At 43.9% G+C, this 22623-nt stretch overlaps 1 protein-coding gene across 1 annotated transcript; it reads right to left on the bottom strand.

Moving 5' to 3' along the window:
- Positions 1–202: 202 nt before the first annotated feature.
- Positions 203–21794, bottom strand: LOC126426545 (uncharacterized). The gene is made up of 4 exons (XM_050088447.1): positions 21747–21794; positions 18630–19203; positions 14362–14508; positions 203–590 (listed from the first exon to the last, which is right to left on the bottom strand). Exons 2-4 carry the CDS (start codon positions 19190–19192, stop codon positions 203–205), a joined length of 1098 nt encoding a protein of 365 aa, XP_049944404.1. The 5' UTR covers positions 19193–19203; positions 21747–21794.
- Positions 21795–22623: the final 829 nt, after the last annotated feature.

The raw sequence follows: 22623 nt of genomic DNA, 5'->3' as shown, positions 1-22623 counted from the left end.
GCTTGTGAAATGTTTTGCAGAGTGAATTCTCAAAACGAAGGTTTGTCACGTTGGTTTACAGATATCTCCTGTTGTTGCAGTAGTTGTGGTGTTACTGGTGAAATTGTGTGGACTGCAAAAGGTAGAAATGAATAGAGAAAGCGATCTTTTCTTTCAGTTTTTTATTTTAATATTATGTACAATGAAGTACTACTTGCACGTATTAATGCTGTGTTAGCATCTCGACGATCTCGTGATGGTTTCCCTCCCTGGCGATGTCCAGGGCGGTGTTCCCCCACTCATTCCTCACCCCCCTGTCGGCTCCGGCCTGCAGCAACGCAGCCGCCGCTTCTGCGTGGCCAAAGAGTGCCGCCAAGTGCAGCGGCGTCTCCCCCCGCTGATCCCTGGAGTTGGGGTCGGACGCCGCAGAGAGCAGCAGCCGCACCACAGCCGCGTCGCCTCTCTCTGCAGCCCAGTGCAGAGCGGTCCACCCATCCCCGTCCCTCGCCCCCACGTCCGCCCCAGCCGCGAGCAACGCCCGCACCTCCTCCACCTCCCCCTCCTTAGCCGCCTCTATCAGCCTCCTGCCTCGCTCTGCATCAGAAAGGCTCCTGCACAAAACATCGACACACTTACTCTCTACTATCGAGACACACACACCAAATGAAAGAAACTGTCACAGCCGCAAAACTGCCAACAATTCTGAATACACTTCTTCCGAGCAACAAATCACAAATCTAGAAATCTCGCTTCTGCGATACGGGTTAACCAGCGTATTACAGACAGACCCACAGCACTAGCCCATAATCAAAAACTTCAGCCATCTCCCATTAAAAATAGGTGCACTCCATCCCGTAACAAATACATTTGGCACATTCCCTCATAGTTCACTCCACAGATCCGCCTCCTTTCACCTCGGCATGCAGCTGCTACCCAATCCTTCATCTACATTCAAACACACCCCTAAAACTACCTTCTCTGGGTACCAATTCCTTCTCTCACTTAGGAAGAAAACACTAGAAACTAAACGTATCTGTAAGTACTGAAATGCAATTTCCTCACCAGACAGCTAAGTGATTCAGACCAGTAACATGGAAATTTCCTGACATACCGACAAAAGATATAAAAGTCACTGCTTCGTACACAATAAGTCGGTCGACATATTTCAAATACAACAAGGGCACCAGGTCGGCTCTCCCTGACACACACACACACACACACACACACACACACACACACACTACCCGCTGCATAATAATCGTCACATGTGCTCATATAATCATGCATGCAACAAGAGATACATCCACTGGAACATTCATTTCCATCTACTTACACACTTTGCAACCCACCATATGGTCTGTGGCAGGCGGTATCCTGCACAACTACTATATTCAGTCATGTTAACTTTGTGCAACTTTTTGCATTTTCTGAAAATTCTGGACACAAAATAAGTTACACACCACTACAGAAGGCGTAAAACTTTACATTTACACTTAAAAAGGTCTAAGTAAACTTCAAGTGTACACCAGCTACGCTGCTTCCAAGTAAAATTTCTCTTTCAGTAGTAGTACAAAGACTTAAACCCTAACTTTAGACCAGTCTCAAAAAAGTACTGTATTTCCTGTATCTAATGCTATGCATAAATTAGATCATGCCAGAAAGAAATCAGGTGCCTGTAAGAAATACAAACAGAGTGTTGATTCATTATCGCATGTTCACTTACAAATATCAAAATACTGGTATAGATCTGGCATTGCTGAACTTTAACCAATGTCGCGGGAACCTCTCTCCACAGCTGATGCAAGTTAAAGGCTGATCCCAAGCGAGAGAGCCAGTAAGAAGCTCCAAAGACAATTGAAATACTAACTAGAAACTACAGACCTAATAAAACTGCTGCATTCAGTACAAAATAATCAATGTAGGTGGAGCAGCAACCATATGAAACAATAGTAGTAACTGGTACATATAAAAAGTTCTCAACTGACTGCAGTCATCTGCTTTTTCCGTTCCGCTCCCAAGTAGAGCGAGGGAGAAACGACTGCCTGTATGCCTCTGTACGAGCGACAACGCCTCTCACCCTATCTTCACACGCCTTGTCTCAAGTGTACATTGCCAGGACTAGAATTGTTCTGCAGTCAGCGTCAAAAAACAGTTCTCTAAATTTTCTCAACAATTCCTCGAAAAGAATTTCGCCTTCCCTCCAGTGATTCCGATTCGAGTTCCTGAACTTTCTGCACAATACCTCTGCGTCACTCTAAACTACCGGTAGCAAATCTAGCAGCTCAGCTCTCAGTCCTATAGCTGTCTTCCTTTAATTCTACCTGTTGCCAATACCAAACACTCTAGCAGTACTCGAGAATAGGTCGCACCAGCGGCCTACATGCAGCCTCATCTACAGGCCAACCACTCTTTCTTAAAATTCTCCCAACAAACTAAAGTCGACCTCCCGCTTTCCCTACCACAGTCCTCTCACGCTCGTTCCATTTCGTATCACTTTGCGAACTCTCGCTCAGACATTTAAGCGACGCCTCTGTGTCTAGCGCAACACCTCAACACTACGTGTCTGTTTTTCCTACTCACCTGCATCAACTTACGTTTCTCTATATTTACAGATGGCTGCCATTCGTCACACCAACTAGAAATTTTGTCCAACTCGCCTTGTGTCCTCCTACACTCACTCACGACGACATCTTACTGTACACCAGGGGACAATCAGCAAACAGCTGCAGATACCTGTCCACCAGATCATTTATGTATACAGACAGCAAAAGCGGTCCCACCACCCTTTTCTGGAGCACTCCTGCCTCTGGCGAACACTCGCCACTGAGGACAACATACTGGGTTCTGTCACTTAAGAGCTGAGGTCCACTCACATACATGGGAACCTATTCCACACGTTTCTATCTCTTTCAACAGCCGACAGTAATCCACCGTGTGAAATGCTCTGTGGACATGTACGAATATGTTATTCAGAGATGATCGATAAGTGCACCACATCACAGGAAAATCTGCACAATGCAAAGAATTGCGATCTTTGGGGTAAAAATGGCTCAGTCACCTCTATTGCAATCACGGGTTGTATTAAACAGTCGGAACAGTAAGAACTGGGGGCTAATGTTGCCCGTCTCAAAAAGAAAGGATTGTAGTTTACATAAAGTCAGCCTTGCCGCTATTGGACGCATCAGAAAGGCGACCGAAAATAAACCACGCGGTTTGCCAGAACCGCCAAGAAAGTGCACTACGAAATTTGGAGTATAAATCCATCATTGCAAGCAGCTTCTCAAAATCGGTAATTTGATCAACCATAGGGACTTTTGTATGGCTAAAAACTAGTGCCGACATTACACAAATAAGTTGTTGGCGTAAAAACAAAAAAATTATTTTCCTTGGAAGAAAGCTGTTTAGCGTAAGACACTGCATGATATGCGATTTACTTGCAACAGACCTCTAAGTAAAGGAAACATCCCTCTAGAGAGAAGTGATTACTGACTGGCGATGCAAATACTTGATACAAGTCAGGAAATTAACAGAACTCTTTTCTATCGACGAAACTTGGGTGGTGAACCAACGACATTCCTCTTAGAAGACGGTGACAGGGTCGTGACATTGGCACCAAAATGGACAATATGATAGTGGAAGCAACAGCGGTGAATGTTGAAACCAATACTTGGTTTATTTATTAGTCTACATCAATGTCGTCTTCACTAAGATATTTCCCATTACATATTATACATTTATTCCAGTAGTTCTTCCAATGCTTGAAACGATTCTGGAACAATCCTTACAGTAGCGTTTGTTTCTAGCCAAACATGCACAAGCACGCAACGAACTGTGAACAGGTGCGTTACCGCAGTGCAGAGACGGTGAACTGTTCCGCCACAAAGCCGGACACCTTTCCGTGTTGCTTCAAGCCATCGGGGTTCAGCTGGTGAGAAGATCTGCCTACTGGCCGTTTCATCTTGGGACAAGGAGTCGTGGTGCACTGTACTGTTAAAACCGAAGATTACCGTCAGACACATAACATTCACATTTCACTGGTCTCGGCCATATGTCACCGAGACGATTGAGTGTTAGTTTACGCATCGTTTGGTTTGACTCTCAGTTCGTCTTCTATTATGAACTTCTCGTCATCCTTATTTTCTTCTAAAGGTTTATACCAGTCGTAAACACCTATTTCACTCGTAGTATACTCACCAAAAGCAGTATATAATATTTCTAAAACCACGATGCATTTTAATCCGTTCTCATAGCAAATTTTAGTACAAATACTCATCTGACTCAAATGGATTTCTTTCTACGGGGAGCACTGAAAGATAGAGTCTGTCATGAATCCCAGGTATGTCAGATGATACGCGCCAGACCACACGACAACGTATCATCCAATGTAGCTTGTCCAGTTCATCTCCCTCTCTCAAACAGCCATTCCAAATGTGCCTAGCAGTCGATGGTGTGCAATTTGACTATATTGTTAATTAAAATGTAAAAACACACTTCACTAAGGAAAGTATTTAGTCTGTGGATGACAAGGCATCAGTTATTGTGAATAAATTTTTAGCTTATTTAAAATCTATTCCGTCTACGTACAATTTCGAGTAGTTTCTAATCGACAGCAGGTCTTTTGCGCTGTAGAACCACCCGAGTGCTTCCAGGCAGAGACAGGCTGAGCTGACAGAAGGTCATACAGATGGCAGCAGTATCGCGTACGCAAGGTATAAAAGGGCGGCGGGTTGGCCACGCTGTCACCTGTACTGAGGTGGCTCCTGGGAAAGGCTTACCGACGTCTTGATGGCCGCACGACAGGTTTTAACAGACTTCGATTGCGTAATTGTAGAGCTTGTCTATGACTTGATATGTTTAAAATGTACAGTATCCGATGTATCGACATAAAATAAAATACCGTTATCTGCTCCCCATGTATCGAGAAAAGGATTGATATATCAGCGCAAAATCATCAACGTGCCTGCCTATAAAAATATGGGTTGCACGTTGTAAGTACACTCCCGGTTTTAGAGCTGTTCGTTGGAGTATTGATTTATTATTGGATACTCTGTACATCAACAAGCTATCCCCCTCAGAGCAAGAACTGAAAGGAAAACGACGGATGTCCACGCCTCCCGACAACCACCGTGCAAGCTGCGGTAACTGCATGTAAGTGGCACACTGAAAGGTGTCTCGTGGGTCCATCGTTCCGTATCGTCACGTATCGGATTTGTCCGCAACACTTCACGTCGACTTCCCTGCTTTTTCGTTTCAGCAAATGCCAGCGACCCTGCAGCTGTAGCGCCAGAACTGGGTCGTGAATCTAAACGTTTGCCGTTTCTGTTGGTAGCGCTGGGCGCCGATTACGCCCTCAGTTCCCTGAGTCCACTGCAGCGACCAGTTTTGTCGTTTAGATATTTGTTCATTTTCAACGTCTGTTTTTGAAGAATGTCGATGTGAAGAAAGAGCACACTAGTCTCGATAAAAATTGTGTAACGCAACTGGTGTCCTGTTTCTTCGCATTTGATATTCCATTCAAACCGCCCCTCCCCCCGGGGCAATGGGTGTCACATATACTTGCCTCACATAGTCAAAATTAAACACTGGACCTGATGAAAGTTCAAAAAGCGACAACACTCCTTTACACAGTGAAACTAAAATTATGCCTCAGTACAAATCCGAAAACTGTGAAAAAATCTAAATTAGGAGGACTGTCTTTAGTTGCCGTGGCGAGAAGACGTATTTCTAGTGATGCAGAATGTTGTCTGAATAATACACCACTGGCCATTAAAATTGCTAAACCACGAAGATGAAGTGCTACAGACGCGACATTTAACCGACAGGAAGAAGATGCTGTGACATGCAAATGATTAGCTTTTCAGAGCATTGACACAAGGTTGGCGCCGGTGGAGACACCTACAACGTGCTGACATGAGGAAAGTTTCCAACCGATTTCTCATACACAAACAGCAGTAGACTGGCGTTGCCTGGTGAAACGTTGTTGTGATGCCTCGTCTAAGGAGGAGAAATGCGTACCATCACGTTTTCAACTTTGATAAAAGTCGGATTGCAGCCTATCGCGATTGCGGTTTATCGTATCGCGACATTGCTGCTCGCGTTGGTCGAGATCCAATGACTGTTAGCAGAATATGGAATCGGTGGGTTCAGGAGGGTAATACGGAACGCCGTGCTGGATCCCAACGGCCTCTTATCACTAGCAGTCGAGGTGACAGCCATCTTATCCGCATGGCTGTAAGGGATCGTGCAGCCACGTCTCGATCCCTGCGTCAACAGATGGGGACGTTTGCAAGAGAACGACCATCTGCACGAACAGTTCGACGACGTTTCCAGCAGCACGGACTATCAGCTCGGAGACATGGCTGCTGTTACCCTTGACGCTGCATCACAAAATGGCTCTGAGCACTATGGGACTTAACTTCTGAGGTCATCAGTCGCCTAGAACTTACAACTAAGTATACCTAACTAACCTAAGGACATCACACACATCCATGCCCGAGGCAGGATTCGAACCTGCGACCGTAGCAGTCGCTCGGCTCCAGACTGTAGCGCCTAGAACCGCACGGCCACCGCGGCCGGCGTGTTTGCATCCCAAACATTTCCCCACTTCTTACCTTTCCAAGTCTTGCATCTCATCCTGGCGTTCTATTTTTTTCTGCTTTGTTTCACATTCTCTACGGAGCATACGGATTTTGATATCAGCATGTGCTGCATTATTAATACTATTATCCTGGACACTAAGTATACAATTCGACACTGTCGATGATGTTTTCAGTGTGCATGTAGCACATGTAGGTGTGTGTCATCTTATATGTAGCGTTTTTAAAATTTTTTTACTTGTAGGTATGTACTTCCTGTGCTAAATTACGCGTTATTACCCGCATGATTAGTATGCACGAAAATTGAAAAATTTCTGTTTGTTGCCTGCCCCTGATATAATTTCAACACTAATTCTCTCTGTCTTCCATGACTGCGAGTGGAAATGGGTGTGCTTCTGTTGCCTGCCCGAGGTGCAGGAGGGTTTTGAATGTTCAGTGGATTCCAAAGTCGATCAAATCTGCAGCTGATTATCTTGGTCAATCAAAGCAGAAAGTACTTGAATCTCTATACAGGAGGGAATCAACATCTACATCTACATGTTTACTCTGCAATTCACACTGAAGTGCCTGGCAGAGGGTTCAATGAACCTGTTTCATACTATTTCTCTACCATTCCACTCTCAAATGGCGCGTAGGAAAAAGGAACACCTCAATCTTTCCATTGGAGCTCTGATTTCTCTTATTTTATTATGTTGATCATTTCGTCCTACATATGCGGATGTCAAGAACATATTTTCCATCGGAAGAGAAAGCTGCAAATTGAAATTTCGTAAACAGATCTCGCCGCAAAGAAAACCGTCTGTTTCATTGACTGCCACACCAACTCGCGTATCATATCAGTGACACACTCACCCATATTGCGCGATAACACAAAACGAACTGCCCTTCTTTGCACTTTTTCGCTGTCCTCCGCCAATCGTACCTGGTAAGGATCCCACACCGTGCAGCAATATTCCAGCAGAGGACGTACAAGTGTAATGTAGGCTCTCTTGGTAGGTTTGTCGCACCTTCCAAGTTTCTGCCAACAAAGCGCAGTCTTTGTTTCGCCTTTCCCACAATATTATCTATGTGGTCATTCCAATTTAAGTTGCTCGTAATTGTAATCCCTAGGTATTTAGTCGAATTGACAGCCCTTAAATTTGTGCGGTTTATGGTATACCCAAAATTTAGCGGATTCCTCTTAGTACCCATGTCGATGACCTCGCACTTTTCTTTGTTTGGTGCCAACCGACACTTCCCGCATCATACAGAAACTCTCTCTAGATCATTTTGTAATTGGAATTGATCGTCTGATGATTTTACTAGACGGTAAATTACAGCGTCATCTGCAAACAATCTAAGGGGGCAGCTCAGATTACCACCTAGACCCTTTATGTAAATAAGGAACAGCAGAAGGCCTACGACACTACCTTGCGGAACGCCGTATATGACTTCTATTCTACTCGATGATTTGCCGTCTATCAGTATGAACTGTGACATCTCTGCGAGGAAATCAAGAATCCAGTCACACAACAGAGACGATACTTCATACGTACAACAGAGACGATACTTCATACGTATCAAATTTGATTAATACTGGATGTATACGTGGACAAGGAAAAAAATTCCCGGATTTTTCCCGGATTTCCCGCTTAAAAATACACTTTCTCCCGCGTGAAAACACTTTTTCCGTCTTAAGTGACAGTATATTTTCCGTCGGAAGTGCAAGAAATTATCAATCCTTTGAATGGTTATGGTTTTGGACATGGGCGTAGAATTTCCTGGCACTTTAGAAAACGAAACTCAGGGGAAAAGACACGTTTTGGAAATATCTTTGATGTGCAGCAACATGTACGTTACGTATTTTCGTATTACGACAGCACACAATGGAATTCCACCAAACACCGCATGTTACTTTCCGAATCACTGAAATCGAGATTGCGATGCGCTTTTGTAAGCCAGCCACAGCTCATGTCACATGATCTCGCCAGCTCATGACAGCGAGTACTCAGGGCATAGGGCGCGTGATGTAGTCAGCCAATAGCAACATCCCTGCTAAGCAGCGGTAACGCACGAGTTAATGGCTTACATTAATATACATAGTGTTGCTACAAGAAAAGCAAAGCTTCGACATATAATATTGGTCACTAAGGTTAATAAGCTGCAAGAGAAGCTTATCTTTCGATATAATGGTGATTTTTTGCTCGCGTTACACTTTAAGATACATCACACAAATGTGGCAGTAAAATTTTCAATAATGACATAAATGTCTGATCTCCAGGGTTCGAAATTCTTCTAAATGGCTTGTCATCAAAGAGTTGATTTTTAAATGGAGTGAAACACACTGTGATTTAAGAATTTCATGGTACATCCTCGCGCATAGTCCAACTTACGTTAAAAGATATTTACTTTGAAAGTAACGCTTTTCAAACCAACATTCGCAATATTTTTCCACGACCTGCTGGAAACAGGTTCGTTCCAGCAGCTGCCGGAGAGCGCCAGGTAAGAGCCGCCCCGCGCTTGCGCAGCTAACATGACGTAGGAAGCCCGTATGTACGTACGTGTAAAACATTGAAAGATCTTACATTACGTTGTAAAAGCAGTAAGACGTCCCAGGGTACTCCAAGAGATCAGAATTTCGTGAACCATACTAAAATGTGCACATTTAAACTGCTACTTAAAGCGCACATTCGTATGTCCAGATTCACATGTAAATTTTCTTGGAGTACCAGTGCTGCATTATCTCATGTTTGGTTCATTATTATGGAATAATGCCATACGTGCTAGAAGATGAAAACTTGCACTTGAAATGCAGCGACCAGTTGAAACTAGCCAGTACTGTGGAATTAAAAATTTCGTTTCAAATACATTGGATGCCTCTGCAGAAAAGGTTAATAAAGGCCAAATTTCTTTAGCAAACAGACAAAAATCACTTCATTGTTCTGCAAGGCGATTGGTGCTTGATGTCAGAAACGTGGAAACAAAATAAAATCTGAAACTAATAATGTATATCAGCCTTCAGTAATTATGTGAATGTATTTTAATTCACTTGATACCTCCCGGCCAAAGATATCCGTTTTGCTTTCATGTGACGCGAGAGTAAACGAAGGAGAAACAGGAAAACCACTGAACGTCAACACGGGCCACGTGGTGACTGCCCACTGTAGTTCAGACTTCTCTGCGCATCAGCCTCGCATCTACGATATTTGCGAACCGGTCAACACCAAAAAAATCGAATTTTCAAAAGTACCCTAGGGCATCTTGTAAAACACATCATTCTGAAAAATTTGAAACAAAATCATACGTGCTCGAGAAAATATAAGACATGTTATATGGTCTGAAGTGTGCCGAACCGCAGTGCCACGCCTCTTCATACAGCATTCTCCTATCGCACGTCACTGTATTTCACCCTGTGGAATTGAAACGGGTATATTTTGTAAGCGATGACAAACTATATTCAGGACTGTGGAAATAGAAATGTCCTGTGGTGCCTCTCCTGCTCCCAGTCAGCCAGTTTGACAGCCTGCCCATCTTTATTTTTTTTAAAAAACTCGCCATTAATAGTGGATGGGATTATTTGTAATCGGGAGAACAAGAACTCTTCAGAAAATTTGGACTCTTTATTGCCTAATAGCTAATAACTTCCTGTTTTGTGTGACAAAAGTAAAATATAGGATGCATAAAACCAATATAGACAAGAGACAAGCAAGAAAGTACACATTTCAATACTTAGCTCCTAGCATTTTTTCTCTCTAATCTGGCTACAGCTTTAAATGGCGTGCTTTGCTTTCTGCACAAGAATCTATTACCTCACCAAAGTTCGCCAAACTTTTTGCTGCATGAAAAATCTAAATTTCGTTATCTAATACTGAAAAAGCTGTTAATACAAATTATACCCAAGATTGGTGTTTTCTGGATCTGATCACGTCTATTTTGTCGCTGGATGCTAAATAAAACAAAACAGGCCTTTCTAATATTGTAGCAAATTTTGTAACACACACACCAAATTATCGAGACTGTTTTGACACAAATGGTCATTTTTAAAACACGATAGAATATAATTCACCAAGTACCAATATCAAATGCCTATTAGGCCTACAACAAGCAAAAAGCTTTATGTTAGGAAATAGTTTCACATTTTATTCATGCGCACCAGTTTCTCAAGCATGAGATCGGAAAGTAGTATTACGAAATTCTTATATAAATTTGGAATAGTCTCGTCCTTCCATAATTTGTGTGATGTCCCCGTTTATTCTGCTTCCTCGTTCTAACAATCTTGTCATCACCAATTCTGTGGACATTCCTGCTACTGTCAAAATTCGTTCGCCGATTAACTTCAGTAACCCTGCGAGAAACACCGGTTTAGTTACCCCGCGATTGTTCTGCCATTAGGCGTTGTTACAAATTCGTACAAAACGTTTTCTGCGTTACTTCCGGATCACAACTTAAGCGGCTGCTAGACAGGGGCTGTACAACTGGTCCTTACTAGTGTAGCGATCTGGCCAGAAAGTTTCTGTCAAACTTCCATTTTCTTGGATACAACGAGAAGATAATACGTAATCTTACCCACTTGTTATTCCTGCAGTCGTTTATTTCCATTCTGGTAGGCTGAATCTATGGATTTCGCTACGAATTATAAGAAAGCTGATCATTCGAAAACCCAATCAACCACATAATCAGACAGCGACTGGCATTTATCCGTTCGGCTTTACTCCGCTCAGCTCGTACGGCCCCATCCCCTTTTGTCTGCAGAAAGTTTATTTTCTAGATGCGATTAGGATTCTCCTGACAGAGACATCACGTACACTACCCACGCATTCAAAAATCAACTTACGATTCATTCAGAAATGAACTTAAAATGTGTTCAGAAACCAACAAGGATGCGTTTCAAAATCATATAAATGATCGATAGATCAACGTGCGCTGGATGCTAGGCGCTTTGTGAAACAAGTTTTTTTCCTTGAGAATATGAATTTGGCGCCCCCTTTTCCTGGTACCATCTAGCTGCTTGCTGCGACTGCTTGCACAGCGGAGAGCCACATTCCTGTAGCCAGAAGCGGGAGAATCTGCTTCTCAAACGCGACTGAACTGCGCATGCGCATGAGCTCGCTCGTAACTGCTAACACGAATGTAATGTAAACAGTTGTGACTTCACGGTCATCGGAGGGAATTTGTTGTTATGAAGTATTGCACAGCCTTCCCAAAGCTGTTGACACGTTTTGCTGTTGGCAGACGCTTGCATGAGGACTCTGTGTCGTCGTCGTACGTGGCGCATTTCGTTTGCATTTTAAGTTATTTTGGTTTTTTTTCTCTCGTTAAGTTTCATTGTTGCAGTATTATTCTGCAGTTGCGGGATACAGTAATATCATTTGTTAGAGTAACGGTTCTTGCCAGTCAAAATTACAAAAATTTAACTGAAAACTAAAACAATGAAAAATTCCCAGAATTCTAAAAAATTCCCGGGTTTTTCCTGGTTTTCTCCCGGATGAAAAAGTTCCCGGGTTTTTCCCAGATCTCCCGGTTGTCCCGGGTCGTATACACTCTGTAGAAGATGAAAACGTGCCCTTGAAATGCAGCGAACAGTTGAAACTATCCAATAGTGTGGATTTGAACACTTTGTTTCAAACAAACTGGCTGCCTCAGCGGAAAAGATCAATAAAAGCCGAATTACTTCAGCAAAGCGACAAAAGTAACTTCATTGTTCTGCAAGATAATTAATGCTCGACTGTCAGATAGGTGGAAATTGTATTAAAATCTGGAACTAATGACGTATTTTAATCTTACGTAATTGTGTGAATGTATTTTAATTCCCTTGATATCTCCCAGCCACAGAAACCACTCTCTTTCATTTGACATGACAGCAGTGAACAAAGAGGAAACAGCAAAGTCACTAAATGTGAACACAGATCACCCCCCCCCCCTCCCCATTACAAGTCAACCTGATCTACGCATCAACCCTGGATCTATGATATTTCGTAGCAGGGCAATACTAGACGGTTAGATGGTGGCGCCCCGGGTCATATACACCATGTAATAGTCTCTTGTTAGAAATGGTATCAAACCCTTCTGGAAATCTAAGAATATGGAATCGATCTTAGATCCCTTGTCGACAGCACTCATTACTTCATGGGCATAAATAGCTAGCTGTGTTGCACAAGAACGATATTTTCTGAATCCGTGTTGGTTATGTATCGATAAGTCATTTTCTTCGAGGTGAGTCATAATGTTCGAGTACAGTGTATTCTCCAAAATCCTACTGCAAATTGAGGTCAGTAATATGTCTCTGTAATTCAATAGGTTACTCCTATTTCCTTTCTTGAGTACTGGTGTGACCTGTGCTACTTTCCGGTCTTTAGGAACAGACCTTTCGCCAAGTGAACGGTTGTATGTGATTGCTAAGAAAGGCACTATTGTGTCTGCATACTCTGAAAGGAACCTGATTCGTATTCCATCTGGACCAGAAGACTTGCCTTTCGTAAGTGATTTGAGTTGTTTCACAACACCTAAAATATATACTTTTATGTCACTCACGCTAACAGCTGTTCTGGTTTCGAATTCTTGAATAGTTACTTTGTCTTTTTTCGTGAAGGAATTAAGGAAAACTGTATTTAGTAACTCAGCTGTAGTGGCACCATCATCATTGTGGAAACTCTGCTGTTGGTTATATATAAAAATAAAAGTTAACTATACCATGGAATTATACAAAACTTCTCCTCGGTGAATCAAATCCACTACTCATCACACCTGGTGACCATCATCCATCGAATACAGGAGTTTGTTTACGAGTGACGAGCCATACAGTGCTGTACGCATCTCGACTCAGCCACACCCACTGCATTTCTCACTTCTCGAGAGCAGATACCTCAATCATTAGACCAGCTGAGTGCATTTGCTGGCGTAACTGGAAATGCCATTGTGGATGATGTTTTTTACCCATGGTTTGCAAACACTACCGCCAGAGATTCTCATGTACATCCTCTGAAGTAGGATAACATCCACCCATTAGATTTCCCTTTTGCTATCTTCCCACAAGTCCCCCAGGATAAACTCTAGTGCAAGTGTCGATGAGAAGCCGAGTCAGAAGTGGAGGTGTGCTCAGGCAGCCGACTGGTCAAGGTGACTGCCTGCAATAAGCAGCAAATCTGGGTTCCTGTTCCAATGCGGCACAGATTTTCAGTAGCCACTACAGATGTAACTGACCAGGGAACCATTTAAGGAATACTCGAATTACATTTTAAGACATACCCAAAACAATCTGTATCCTCATTACTGTACTAAATATTAACTTTTTGTCATTATTACTTGTATTTCTGTTTACCTTATTTTCGCCATTTCTTACTCAGTGTCTTCAACAACTTATATCTACAACCATTCACATAGGTTTTGTTGAGTGCAATTGTGTGAAAAATCCTGTTTCCATACCCATTTAATTCAGAATCAATTTGTAAGACACACAGTCATCACTCTAAACAAAATCTAGATTCAACACATCAATATATAAAGAATCTTTGGGAATGGGTATGATTTGTATGGGACACTTCCTACGTAGCTACAGTTGAGTGACTCTGAACTGAATGTAATTCTCACGGCAAATACAGAGAACGAGAAATCTTCTGCATATGTGCTCAATCTTCAAAATATCATAGCCAAAAAAGTGAGAAAGGAGTAATGTTTAATGGCAACTGTAACCTCTATCCAAAAACTGAAGGAATCTGTACTTTATTTTATTTACTATATCGGCTGGTTAATGCCAAAATAAGCAGTACTGTGGGGGTAAGACTTGGGCACGTGTGGCAACACAACTCACCGGAAGCGAGAGACAGCTGCGTCATCGGGTGGAGGGGTGTGTCTGGCAGACGTGGGAGGCGCAGCTGCAGCAGGAGTCCGGCTGTGGCCGCTGTGGGGTTGACGGTCAGAGTTGGGGGTGGGCCCGCCCCCTGTGGCGGTCGGCGAGCTGCACAGAGAAACACTGTGTGGGTGGGCGTGTTCACACAGGGGCTCACTGCAGGCGGTACAGCTGAGGGACTGTCCACCAGGGCAACAGAACACACAGTGCCAACAACACCAGCCTGTCGCTTAACGTGACTGTGCCACCAATTAACTGATCTTTTTCTGCACTACTTCTGCTATATTCCCCATTGGCGTAGCCTAAGATGCAAAACAACAAATTGTTCACAATGAAGCACAAACCAAATCCCAAACATAAGGGCCAACAATTTTGCTGCCCTGATAGAACAACTATCAGACAGAATTTAGAAGCAGTTAAAGTCAACTGGCTGCTACTTTTGGTTGTGAGGTAATTTGAAAACTGATATATGGATGCTGAATTATATCACTGGAGGAAGAGAGAGAGACAGAGACAGAGAGACAGAGATCCAGCGATAGAGAAACAAACTGGTAAGTTGGGGTATCAACTTACTGTTTAAACTATATGGTCATGGATATGCAGGCGCTCTGATGTGAAGCCCGAGGGAATGAAGAAGATGGACAAGAATTACAAGAGCTATGCTATAAAAGTTATCAAGAGTATATTCAAAATCTGCATTTCAGTAAAGCAAATAGAACTGTATATATGCATGTAATGTCTCCACAATTCGATTCATTGAAAAGACAGCAGTGGTGATGTGTTTCTTAAACAACAATTTTCGTGTTGAGCAGTTTGCAGTAGAGGCCACCATTAAAAGAAAAAATATGGGTTACGCAGTGTATGCAATTTTATCTGATGGACAACGTTTACAACTTGTGAAGTAACCTGTAGTCTATTGAATATGGATTTTTTTTTTTTTAAATTGGAAAGGAAACAAAATAGACTTGTATGGAGCATATGTATCCGAGAGACAGAGGCAACAAATGATAGCTGGATGGAAACGTCACATCAATACTGACGTTGTGGGAGATATGTCGTACACCTGTAGGTGGACAGCGAATATAATCTGCTGTATCCCAGTAGCGGAAAACCTCGTAGGATTCCGTGGACGATCTCTGGTAACGCCATAGGGAACTTCAAACAAGACAGGGGGGCAGAGATTTCCTGTCTGCTTTGTAAAAGGGAATGCACGGAAAAAATTCGGGGCGATAGCTGAACAGAGACGAGAAGGAAATGTGATTGTAAGGCACAGCCTTGAGTGTGACAACGTTACTGTGCTGGCTGGAGTATTCTCTTCTTGTTTGCCCCCAGTGTGCATGAGTAGCCGCAGTGCTCATAGCTCCTGCTTGACTGGATATCTCAGGGAGTCACACCCTGCTCTTTGGGGCCAGTCACCCAGGGGTAGCGTCTTTTTTAGTAATCAGGAAAGTCTTCAGTCCCAGGTTTGAACCTCACCATCACTTGAATTTTGAATACGAATCATCAGCATTGGTGTCTGAAGACTTCCAGCATCAGGTGTCACCCTCTTTCAGCCAACAGCCTTTCCACAGAGGGCGGAGGGTCGACAGAGGTTCAGGGCACTCTCTTTCCCTTGAGGTCTGAAACTGCTCCTAAATGAGGAAGAATTGGCAATGATCAACAACATGAAGACACAGAAGGCAATGTAAACTACTGTGTAAATATGCATAACGTGCATCAACATGACATGTGGCATGTGATTCAATAAGAGCCATAATGGTCTCTCCATTGGCAAAAGACTAGTCCCCCATTCAAACCTCCAGGCGAGGTGGCCCAAGAGGGAGGTGACCACGAGAAAAAGGTTGAGTAACCAACGAAAGGATAACATACTATGATTCGGGAGCTCGAAAATTTGGGTTGCATTCAAAAAGTATTGATATAATCAATCAACCTTAAATAGAAAAAGAAGCGAAATATTGCAGTCAGTTTCGACCTGGAAGATTGGTAAATAAAATACCCTTATTCTTATTAATTGAATTCAAAAAGAATGTGGTTGGGAAGCCAGATAATAAGAAACGAATTTCTGGTCACATGAGAATAGGGTAGTAGCAACAGCAGTAGGATTCAGTATCAATAGAAAGGCAGGGAAGAAAGTGAGTATAGTTATGTTCTCGTGAGAATCAAAAGCAAACCAACAACATGCATAGTTCAGGTATACATGATGACGTCGCAAGTTGAAGGTGAAGAGAGAGAAAAAGTGAGGATATTGAACAGGTAATTCAGTACTATGTAACAGTCATGGAGGGACTGAAACGTAGTCGTAGGGGAAGGAGTAGAAGAAAGTGTTACACGAGAATATGTACTTGATAATAGGAATAGGAGAGAAGAAAGGCTAGTTAAGTTCTACAGTAAATTTATCCTCGTAATAGCTGGTATAGTCCGTTCAAAAATCACTAGACGAGGGGGTATATTTGGAAAAGAATCGAAATATGGGAGGTTTAAAGTCACACCATATTATTGTCAGGCAAACATTTTGAAACCAGATACTGGGCTGTAAAGCATACCCAGGAGTAGATATAGAGTCATAACAATTTAGCAGTGATTCAGAGTAGGCTGAATTTTATGAGACTTGTCAGGAGCCATCGATGAACAAAGAAGTGGAATACAGTAGTACTAAGGAAAGAAGAGATGTGATTTATGTTCTCTGAGGCTACAGATACTGCAATAATAAGCAGCTCAATAGGTAGTTCAGTAGAATAGGAATGGATATCTCTAACAACGACAGTAACAGAAGTTGGAAAGAAAAACGTAGGTACAAAGAAGCTAACTGCGAAGAAACCATGGAAAATATAAGAAATCCTTCAGTTGATCAATCAAAGAAAGAAGTTCAAAAACATTCAGGAAAATTCAGTAATAGAGAAATATGTTACTTAGGAATTAAATGAATAGGAAGTGCAGAGAAGCTAAGGCGAAATGGCTGCACGCAAAATGCGAAGAAATCAAAGAAGAAATGATTCTTGGGACGACTGACGCAGCATATAGAAAAGTCAAAGCAATCTTCCACGGTATTAAAAGCAAGCGTGGTAATATTAAGAGCACAATGGGAATTCCAGTGTTAAATACAGAGGCGAGATCGGATAGTTGGAAAGAGTACACTGAAGGCCTCCCTGATTGGAACAACTTGTCCGATGGCGTGACAGAAGAACAAGCAGGAGTCGGTATGGAAAATATTGGTGATTAGAATCAGAATTTAAAAGCGCTTTGGAAAATTTAAGATCAAAGAAGGCATAAGGTATAGACAACATTCAATCAGAAGTTCTAAAATCATTGGGAGAGGTGGCAAAAGGTCTATTCTCACTGGTGTGTAGAATGTATGAGTCTGGCAACATACAATCTGACTTTGAGAGAAATATAATCATCACGATTTGGGAGACTGCAAGAGCAGAGAAGCGTGAGAATCATCGCACAATCAGCTTAACAGCTGAAGTATCCACGTTTCCGACAAGGATAATACACAGGAGAATGAACAGAAAATTGAAGTTCCGTGACGTTCATAGGATTTGTGGTCCTGGAGAAAGCGTTCGGCAATATCAAGTGGTTCAAGATGTTAGAAATTCTGACAAAAATACATGTAAACTATAGGAAAAGACGAGTAATTTGCAATATGTACAAGAGGCAAGAAGGTAAAATATGAGTGGAAGACCAAGAATGAAGTAATCGGATTAAAAAGGGTGTCAGACAGGAATGTAATCCTTCGCCCCTACTGTTCAATCTATACATGGAAGAAGCGATGACGGAAATAATGGAAAGATTGTAGAGTGGAATTAAAATTCAGGGTGAAATGATATAAGATTTGCTGATGACTGATTCCCTCAGTGACAGTGAAGAAGAATTACAGGGTTTGCTGAATGGAATGAACAGTCTAATTAGTACGGAATATGGAATCGGAGTAAATCAGAGAAAGGCGAAATTGATAAGAAGCAGTAGAAGTGGAAACAGTGAGAGACTTAGCATCGTGAACGACGATCAGTAAGTAGATGACGTTAAGGTGTTATGCTATGTAGGCAGCAAAGAAACCCACGACGAACAAAGCAGGGACGAACATAGCAGGGACGAACAAAGCAGGGACGAACAAAGCAAGGACGGACAAAGCAAGGACGGACAAAGCAAGGACGAACAAAGCAAGGACGAACAAAACAAGGACGACATCAAATTCACACTAGCACTGCCAAAATGGGAATTGTGCTTACCTGTCTTCTGCTGGTGGCCCTCCGACCATACTGCTGACTTCAATGACTTCTTGCGGGTACTCGAGCACAGCGTCCGCCCAGCCCCGCGTGGCCATCACCTGCAGGTGGTCCTTTATGAAGGCGACGGCAGCCCTGGTGGCGTCCGGGCACGAGTGCCTCACTGCCGTGACGGCCGTCGCCGCTGCGGTCTCGACGGCCAACTGAGAGATCAGCTGCCGCTCGCAGGCAGCCTTCAGGGCCGACAAGCCGTACTTGTCGGCCGCCGAGAGCAGCTGGGCGGCCGTGTCGGGCAGCTGGGGGGCCTGCAGGGTATACGTGTAGGCGACCAGGAGCTTCAGCACCGGGCCCTCCACGTCGTCGATGCTCACCTGGCCGCAGCTGGCCTCCAGCATGTCGTGCGCGAACATCGCTGCGAACACGGGGCTCGCGGCTGCCAACACGGCCCTGTGAGCCGCCACCCTCGTCTCGCCCGCCACCAGCGTCACCAGGGCGCCGTCACCCCCGTCTAGCAGGGCGGCCAGGGCCTCGGTTGTGGTGTTCTGAACCTCCGTAACTGCCGACATGGTGGGTGGTCCTGAAACACAGTGCCACTGAGCAGCCCTCACACTGCACCCTCAACACTTGTACGAGGCGCATGCATACCTGTATGAAACAACAGCTGTGAAAGTGTTGTCCACCCTAAACCAATTGCAACATCACCAGTTTCCCTAAAATGACAAGGGCCCGTACTGCTTCGCGATCACCTAACGTTTGTAACTACCACTGCGGTGCTATGATAGACTGCTTTCACCTTCTAAAAATGTTATCGTTCTCAGTCAAAAGATGGTTTATTTATGTCTCAGCAAAAAAATTAGCAAAGCAACAAACTTGTTTCAGCCATAAAGTTACACGACTTATATTTAAATCCAAGTTGGTGGCACCTCTAACTAGGAAAAATTTTCTTCCTCCTTATCCCAAGTTCCTCAGATCCGTGACACCTGATCAGAAGCAATGTACATCTAATGCAGAAATCAGTTTCCTCGGTGAATGTCTCAGGCTAGGCACGATTAAACTTGACCGGCCACCTTGACCGAGTGGTTCTAGGCGCTTCAATCCGGAACCGCGCGTGTGCTACGGTCGCAGGTTCGAATCCTGCCTCCGGCATGGGTGTGTGTGATGTCCTTAGGTTAGTTAGGTTTAAGTAGTTCTAGGTTCTATTGGACTGATGACCTCCGATGTCAAGTCCCATAGTGCTCAGAGCCATTTGAACCATTTTTGATTAAACTTGAAACCCAGATGCCTCTCCTATTCCACGGAACTATAATGTTTTATTGACTGCTGTACAGATTTCCATGTAAATTCGTCTGAAAAACATTTCACACAATAGAATGCCCCGTTAGTAGCTGCTGCTGTAATCAGGTACTATTCCCTTAAAAGGGGCAAACTAGGAATGCTGACGAGACGGACAGGTTTATGTTTCACGGTTTATGTTTCCATCTAGGATCATACACTGAAGCGCCAAAGAACCTGGTATAGACTTGCGTATTGAAATACAGAGATACGCAGTCAGAAAACGGCGCTTCGGTCGGCAACTTGTATGTAACACAAGTGTGTGGCGCAGTTGTTGGATCGGTTACTGATGCTACAACGGCAGGTTACGAACATTTAAGTGTGTTTGAGCGTGGTGTTATAGTCGGCGCACGAGCAATGGAATACAGCATCTCCGAGGTGGCCGTGAAGTAGGGATATTGCCGTACGTCCATTTCACTAGTGTACGTCGAATATTAGGAATCCAGTAAAACATCAGATCTCCGACATCGTTGCACCGGAAAAAGATCCTGCAGGAACGGGACGAACGACGACCGAAGAGAATCGTTGAAGGTGACAGAAGTGCAAGCCTTCGGCAAATTGCAGCAGATATCATTGCTGGGGCATTAACAAGTATCAGCGTGTGAAACGTTCAGTGAAACATCATCCATACGGGCTTTCGGAAAACTTTTGTGACTGCACGACACAGAGCCTCAGGCCTCGCTTGAGCCCGTCAGCACCGACAGTGGACTGTTGATGACTGGAAACACGTTGTCTGGTCGGACGAGCGTCGTTTGAATTTGTATCGCGCAGTTGGTCGGGTATGTGTATGAAGACAACCTCGTCAATCGGTATACTGTTCAAGCTGGCGGAAGGTCTGTAATGTTGTGGGGTGAGTGCAGCTGGAGTGATATGGGACCCCTTATACGTCTAGATGCGACTCTTGGTAGGTGACATGTACTTAAACATCCTCTCTGATCTCCTGCATCCATTCGTGTCCATTCCGCATTCCGACTGACTTTGGCAATTCCAATAAGGCAGTGCGAATCCCACACGTCCAGAATTGCTACAGAGTGGGTCCAGGAACGCTATTCTGAGTTTAGACACTTCCACTGGTCTCCAAACTCCCCAGACATTAACATTATAGAGCTTATCCGGGATGCCTTGCAACGTGCTGTTCGGAAGAGATCTCCACTTCCTCGTACTCTTACAGATTTAAGGACAGCCCTGCAGGATTCTTGGTGCCAGTTCTCTCCAGCACTACCTCAGACATTAGTCGAGTCCATGCCTAACCGTGTTGCAGCACTCCTGCGTGCTTGTGGAGGCGGCACACAATATTAGGCGGCTGTACCAGTTTCTCTGGGTCTTCAGTGTAACAACACCAACATATATTACTCCTACTTTTGAAGCGCTGGTAAGTTAGCATAGGCAAAGCTGAGAAACTGAATTACCGAATATCTGTTAGCTTTTTTCACAGTTGTGTCACGTGAGCTGTCCTGCGATGCAGTTTGAGCAATCTACACGGAACGCAGTAAATAACACGAGAGCAATTATTTGATCTCTGAGTAACAGTGACTGCAACGTCCTCTGAGCTTATCCTGCTCGGGGCAGACACTGCAAATGGGTCTGCTACTTAAGTGAAGGACATCTTTCGATTGAAAGCTATACGATTTATGCTTTATTTCAAGCATCTGTCCATGTTGATAACTCTATGCTTGCAACAATTTGTGACTGTGACGTCTTCCAGCGGCAGCAAAACCGTTTTTTGCAATTTTTAAAGGAGAAAGACATTGTCGAAGAGAAAAGTCGTGTAACACAGCCTCTACTCACCTCGGACTCGGGGAGAAGTGACGTCACGGAGTGGACTCAGCAGGCAGAACGCTGGTGCAGCAGTGTGGGGCGGACAGCCTGCCCGCCGCTTATATGGCCGGCGGCGGGTGACGTCACTGCCTGCCTGCTGCTGCACGCGTCACCGACGGCTGGTGATGGCCCGTATCAGGCGATCCCTAATCTAAAGTGCGCCGAGCCGTCGGGCTTATATTGTACAGCCAGCCTCCTGTTGCCAAGTGACGCCCCTGACCCTGGGAAATCGAAAATTTGGACACGGGTTCTTTGTCCGATTGAAACTTGGGACTTCCTAAGAGATAACTTTCCACACAGTCTGTATCTGAACAGACTCAAACAGTTTATTTTCGCATTGTCTGCAGGACGGCTGCGGTTGTACTTCTGATGGTTGCAAGTCAGTTCTCTTTGACTCGAATGAATAGTCGGAAGTGAAATCCACACAGCAGGCATATTCTCCACAAATAATACACGTAGTGTTTTCGGATCTTCACACTGGTGCAGGGCTCTATTTCAGCCGGAACGCGTTCCGACACCTCCCAGAGACCTTTTTTTTTTTTCCTTTTACAGTTCAGCACCGGAGATTTGAAATAGTACGCGTGTATTAAATCACAACGTAACGATAAGTTACAAGTTACAAGTGAACGTGTCAATGGGACACCAACGTGATGTGACGGGCAGGAGGTACTGCGTGTGTGTGTGTGTGTGTGTGTGTGTGTGTGTGTGTGTGTGTGCGTGTGTGTGTGTACGCACGTACAGTACACCCAAGATACGTTGAGTATCTTGTTGTTGTGATCGGTACATAGCGCCTTTTGTTTACGACTGCCTACAACCTCAGCGGTGTAGTAGCAAGGCGACGTCTCAT

This window comes from Schistocerca serialis, chromosome 11, assembly GCF_023864345.2.
Source record: "Schistocerca serialis cubense isolate TAMUIC-IGC-003099 chromosome 11, iqSchSeri2.2, whole genome shotgun sequence".
NCBI lineage: Eukaryota > Metazoa > Arthropoda > Insecta > Orthoptera > Acrididae > Schistocerca > Schistocerca serialis.
This window is presented reverse-complemented; position numbering and strand designations above follow the sequence as displayed.

What these genes read in the sequence shown, in the direction of transcription:
- LOC126426545 (XM_050088447.1), bottom strand. Translation starts at nt 19,192, where the DNA reads ATGTCGGCAGTTACGGAGGTTCAGAACACCACAACCGAGGCCCTGGCC. An exon ending in GGGCCACCAGCAGAAGACAG is followed by an intron (nt 14,509 to 18,629) that starts GTAAGCACAATT and finishes TTCTCTGTGCAG; the next exon opens with CTCGCCGACCGCCACAGGGG. An exon ending in GCAGCTGTCTCTCGCTTCCG is followed by an intron (nt 591 to 14,361) that starts GTGAGTTGTGTT and finishes TGTTTTGTGCAG; the next exon opens with GAGCCTTTCTGATGCAGAGC.